The 6,266-nt window shown below is 41.4% G+C and overlaps 1 protein-coding gene across 10 annotated transcripts in view; it reads right to left on the bottom strand.

Annotated features, from left to right (window-relative positions):
• Positions 1–686: 686 nt before the first annotated feature.
• Positions 687–6,266, bottom strand: part of wdpcp (WD repeat containing planar cell polarity effector) — an 85,140-nt gene continuing 79,560 nt past the window's right edge. For 7 of the 10 annotated variants that reach the window (XM_081722088.1, XM_081722089.1, XM_081722090.1 and 4 more), the window contains 3 exons: positions 5,688–5,811; positions 3,115–3,206; positions 687–2,248 (listed from right to left, as the gene is read on the bottom strand). In XM_081722088.1, the coding sequence (XP_081578214.1) occupies positions 2,136–2,248; positions 3,115–3,206; positions 5,688–5,811 (329 nt within the window). In that variant the 3' untranslated portion in view covers positions 687–2,135. Of the gene's footprint in view, positions 3,207–5,687; positions 5,812–6,266 lie in introns of all 10 variants that reach the window. The other 3 variants (XM_035532483.2, XR_014125652.1, XM_081722086.1) reach the window with 3 other exon arrangements.

The raw sequence follows: 6,266 nt of genomic DNA, 5'->3' as shown, positions 1-6,266 counted from the left end.
ACATTAGAATGCAAACGCCAATATAAACAGACCACAGCAGGAATACAGCTAGGGGTCACAGCTGAAGAGAAATTGTTGTTACATGTTTATTTGGGCCCTTAATTTGAAGCAAAATTGGAAAACAAAAAGAAAACTTAGTATACCTATGGGATTTTATTACTGTTTTGTGCCCCAAATTTAAATAACTGCTTTAAAGAGACACTTGAATCTTTTTGGATATGTGGCAATATGAACTGCTATTTTAAATCTTCAACATGAAGTTGTGTTCTATATCTTCAGTATTAATTTGCTTTCTGTATCTTCAACATTAAAATAACACTTTATTGATCCCAAAAGAAACTGCAGTACTTGGTACTCTGTATCTTTTGTGGTGTGTAAACTGAGGTCTGAAGTCTCACGCCATGTTGTATATATGCATTATCTGTTAATAAGACATGTTTAATTTTGCCCTGCTATTTTTTGTAAACAAAAGCACTTGGGACGCTCTCAGTTCAGTAAAATACAAGGTCCACATGAATACATTATTTTAAGATTTGCAATATAACAGTATTCCTTAATAACCTTGACATCAGTGCATTACAGTTTTATTAAGGTGGGAAAAAACACAAGACCAAACATTGGTCCCCCCCCAAGAATTGCTATGCAGTGTGCGCACGACCCCGAAATGATCACAAATATAACAAATGAAGATTTATATTATTCTTTATATTTTATAGTAATATTTCAGGCATGTTTGCCGACTGGACCCAAACTCCTTGTAAACCTGTTTTTAATTTGCATAAACATGTATAAAATGTTAAACTACACATCATTTTGTATAAGAAAGCCTATGTACATATATACATACATGGCTATGTTAATATACTTATGTTATAACGTATTGATCACAAACCATGTATCACATTCTTTGCATTCCACTTCCAACAATTAAATGCCAAAAAGGACCATAAACCGATTAAAAAAAAAACAAAAACAAAAAACCCCACAAAACTTGAGCATCGCCACTACAAAGGGAGACGCATAATGCAGATTCTGTGTCCGATTCCAACACAGTATTCTGTATTAAAAAAAGAGGAAAATCCTCTTAGAATGCAGAGTAAACTGATTACGATACAGTGAGGGATTATGGGTGGCTGGGTGCCGTCAGATTAAGTTTTGGGAAAAGCAGAGAGGCGACAGCGCTGACATGGGTGCATCTGCATGGCACAGCTATAGGGAGAATCGCCGGCGTCCTCTTTTAAGACGTCAGCTACGACACACTGCTTTTTAACTCCTGTGTGTAATATCTCTCTCTCTCTCTCTGTGTCTGTCTGTCTGTCTCTCTCTCTCTCTCTCTCTCACAGAGAATAAACACCGAGAATAAAACCCCAACGCCTACTGCAGATTCCACCTCATTCCCTTCCACAACAGAGGAAGAGAATACGGTTCCATGCTTTCCAGAGGAACGGGAAAAGAATGAACCCGTTATTTAAAAAATGCTGGATTTTGTATAAATGGGAGATTATGACAATATAGAATATGGATGTCTGAAGTGCTTGGGAGGAAATACAGTACAAGTGGCAGAAAAACAGAAAGAGAGAAAACAAACTTGGCGTGTGTGTGTGTGTGTGTGAGTGTGTCTGTGTGTGTGTGAGAGAGAGAGAGTGTGTGTGTGTCTGTGTGTATTTTTCTTCTGGCACTCAGCTAGAATGTATATGGAGGGGTTCAGAAAAGCCAAAGACCTGCACATTATATGAACATTAAATGAACAATAACAAAAACACACTGTTTGTAATAGTTTGTAACAAGTTAGCAGGACATTTACATGTTATTTTGGCTACTATTATAGTTGTAGTAAACCTAGACACACCTTTCTTAGTTGTTGTTTACGAAAATAAAAATGCACAGCATGCAAAGTTTAGTAATAAACGAATACATACACAAATATTACATATTCCACAGAAAAATATTATTTTTTCAAATAAAATTATACATTATTTATACTACACCAAGATGAATAACTTTCAGCTTTCCAGATGCCTGTAAGACAAGAGAGCCACACATACGCACGCACGCACGCACAAAAGTAGTTTCAGTATCTATCCATATCTGTAATGTGAGATACACATTACAGAACTACATTATGTAATCAATATTTAGATGGTAAATAAAGTTTTAAACCCAACATGCACATATAACCGTGAGCAGGAATCCAAAGGGTGTAGCGTGTAAACCATTACCTGATCTTCCCAGTTGACCAGACCGGATTCTGCAGAAGACAAGGAGGAGAGAAGAGTGTGTGTGTGTGTGAGTGTACGTGTGTGTGTGTGTGTTTGTCAGTATGACACAGCCGCAGGGGGAGGAGCTTGGGGTGGGGTGGGCTCGTTTACAGGGGCTGTCTTCAGGTGCCATCTGACCTCAACTCAGAGACTTCACTGACCCGCAGAAGGTACTGACAATTACCTGATCAATAGAATAAAGTGTGTGTGTGCGTGCGTGTGTGTGTGTGTGCGTGCGTGTGTGCGCACACACGTGTTCTCACAGGACTGTTCCACTTTAAGCGCCGATGAAAGTGTGTAGTAAGATTGGGTTATGTGTGTTTTGTGTGTGTGTGTGTGAGTACATTCGTCACTCTCCAGCAGACAATGCTGGGGTCTTAACCATTGCTGAGGCTCCCTGTTAAATTATTACAGCTTCTGTCATTAACATTCAAGATTATGCAAGTATTACAACACTGATGTAAATGTCTATAATAGCCTGCACTCAGTACTGTCCAAAATATGTATTTGGGAGAAAAGGGTTTAATTATGAAGTGGTCTTGAAAAGAATAAAACATTTCTGTTTTAGGATGACTAGGTAAGTACAATTGAAGCCGAGAAAAGCCATCCAACTTGAACAAAGTTTAAAATGATGAAAAACACAAGAGGAGAATTCTTTTTCCAAATGTTCTCCTGGGTGTGGAAATAACCTGCAATAGTGGGAGTGTGAACAGAGTTACGCATGTGATGTACGGGGTCTCGTGTCTTCAGTGTGGACATGAACAGTAGACCGTGTTCCACGCAAATATATACCACATATACAAACAATTATTCCACAAGCTTTCTCTCTCTCTCTCACACACACACACACACACACCTGTGTGATTCCATGAGGAGGGGGCTTGGTTTGCGAGCGTGTCAGTAAGATCCGCTTCCCTGCTTCGTCTCACGTCCTCTACAGACCCAGCTCTGCTGAAACAGAGGGGGAGATGCACACCGCGTGACGGCTCGGGTTGAGACAGAGATGCACTTTCTTCATCCCTGTGCAAAGCTTAAAAACCTTCAAGAGATTTTCATATTAAAAATACAAAAGATAATCCCCCCACTTATATTATATGACTCAACAAATAAAATTACAGATCTTTCTTGGAACAGGGCACACATCCTCATTTTTATTAATTTAAACCACATCCACACACACACACACACACACACACACTTACACCGACAGACAGACAGAGAGAGAAGACAGACTTGTTAATGTCAGTGTCAGCTTTTGGATATGTTAATGTATGTACATTTTCTGAAACTGAACTTTCAGTGCTTTGGCAATTTTGTGCTTTGCAGAGTCATTCCAATAAAGCCATCTTGACTTGACAAAGAGTGACAGAATGACAGAGAGAGTGACAGAAAGACAAGAGAGAGAGACAGAATGACAGAGTGACAGAATGACAGAGTAACAGAATGACAGAGTGACAGAATGACAGAGTGACAGAATGACAGACAGAATGACAGAGTAACAGAATGACAGAGTGACAGAATGACAGAGTAACAGAATGACAGAGTGACAGAATGACAGAGAGAGAGAGACAGAATGACTTTAGAATGCTCACCATCGCATTAGTGAAATATTCATAGCTGTCTGTTAGCTCATCCTATTTGGGGTCATGCCAACGAAGTACGTGTGAGTGTGATGTCTGTTCCTGAGGACTGTACGATACCTCAGTCCCTTAATAGGATGCCTGGAGTACAGGCGGCCTATCAGAATACACGGACATGTTACCCTGTCCCAGAGAAGGGGTGAGAAACATCGGCCTATCAGAACGCACGGATACACCTCAACCCGCCCCAGAGGAGGGGTGGGAAATGTCAGCCTATCGGAACGCATGGACGTGTGTTCACCCGCCCCAGAGCAGGGGTGAGAAACATCGGCCTATCAGAACGCACGGATACACCTCAACCTGCCCCAGTGCAGGGGTGAGAACCGCCAGTCCAGTCAGGGCTGCAGATTTCACTGCTTTCGCTCTGGCTTCTGTTTAAAAGAGCTGGACAAAATTTCAGTATCATTGTTTACATGTTAAAGGGTAAAAGTCATTGTGTTTTGATTGAAAATGCATCATTTTAGAGAAACCCGGAGTCAAGAGTTGTTCACAGTAGCAGTCTAAAGTGTTTACAGCTCTAAACTTCACAAAAAGTTACCAGACAAAATATTTACATTTACATTGCGTGATGCCTTCGCTTTCAGGTAGTTCTGGTTCTAAACAAGTTTCGTATACACCTTGTTTTCTTGTTTTCTGTAAACTATAGAACATGCAGAGGTGAACACTAGATACTGTACCAGACAGAAGGAGGTGCTAGGAAAAAAACAACAACACCATTCTGGCATTAAAAACCTATAAACAAACCTATAATAACCTATAAACAACCCTGCGAGGCCTCACAGGGGTGGAGGAGGCGAGGAAGGGTGGAGGAGTGGAGAAGAGGAGGGGTGGACGGGTGGAGGAGGACCCGTGCATGCGTGCGTGTGTAAGGGAGCCTTTGTCTGATCATGAGCACGGCCAACGACGGTTTCTTTCTAATATTTCTTTCCATCCAGTGAATATTTGGCATGCTAATCAAAGTTCATTTCCCCAATGGGAACATGTCCTTGTATCTGTGATCAATCGCATACCGCGACTGATCCTCTGACTATCGGTGGAACGTGGGTCACGTTCGCTCGTGAACTGCGTAAACGCAGTTTCCAGTGTCATGTTGCGTTTCATTTCACAAGCAGGAATAACAACAGCACAGGTGAGATGTTTCAGCTGTGCCCAAACTAAACGGAGTAGGTTATATAAATCAAGGAATTCCATGTTGGTGATGTGGTAAGTGAGTTATTAGCAGTTGTTAACCTGTCACAGTGTCATGGATAAATGATTAATGACTGTTGGGTATTATTTCACTCATTTTTTGGGGTTTCTCACATTTGTGTGTGTGTGTGTGTGTGTATGTGATTGTGTATATTTGTGCTCACATATTTGGGTGTGTGATTTATGTGTGTGTGCATTTGTGTGCACATGTGTTTGTGTGTGCGCACGTGTGTGTGTGTGTGTGTGCGCGCGCATCATGACTAATCGTGTCTGTACATACCCAGCATGCTCCTTGGTTAATCTTTCTTCCAGCCTGTGTGTGTATATACATGACACACACCACATCCCATAATATCATATATCCCATATGCAACACACACATCAGACATCACACACAGGACACAAAACCCAATCACATATGGTCACATATATAGACCACACATACCGCATAGATCGAACATTAGATTGATCTTACTGCTAATCAGAGCTTAAAGCAGATCATTCCTGTGACAACACACACACACACAAAGCTGCACTCTGCACACACCTCTACATGCAGACACACACCTGTACTCAGCCACTCCCCCATATGGTCACACACCTGGATGCTGTGCTCCTGAGAGTGTGGCTGGGCTTTGCTTTGCCGATGCTGGGTAAAGGTGTGTCAGCAGCGGGAGAGAGACATGCTCCATCCCACACACTCTGTTCCGCAGCCTTGGGGTCATCTGGAACAAGCACGCACACACACACGCACACACACACACACACACAAACACGCACACGCACACACATGCACAAACACGCACGCACACACAAACACGCACGCACGCACACACACACACACACACACATGCAAACACACACACGCACGCACACACATGCATGCACACACACACACAAATTTGTATTGTTACTTAAGTAAAAGGAAGATGTTTAAAGGTGAATTTAAAGATTTTTCTTTAAAATTTTAATTTAAAGATGTTTGTCAGGCATGGTTTTTAAGTGAAATTTAGAATAAGTATATATAATTACTTATTCATAAATAAGACTATTGTTACACATAAAATATGTACAGTCTGGTACAGGTGTAGGAACTTCGCCAATATTTGTCCTCAGGAACATCCCTCTTCAGTGTCCAGTAGTAGCTGGCTCCACTTTCCTTAGGACCGATTTTCCACAG

Source organism: Electrophorus electricus, chromosome 10 (genome assembly GCF_041902795.1).
Source record: "Electrophorus electricus isolate QZ-2024a chromosome 10, ASM4190279v1, whole genome shotgun sequence".
Lineage (NCBI taxonomy): Eukaryota > Metazoa > Chordata > Actinopteri > Gymnotiformes > Gymnotidae > Electrophorus > Electrophorus electricus.
This window is presented reverse-complemented; position numbering and strand designations above follow the sequence as displayed.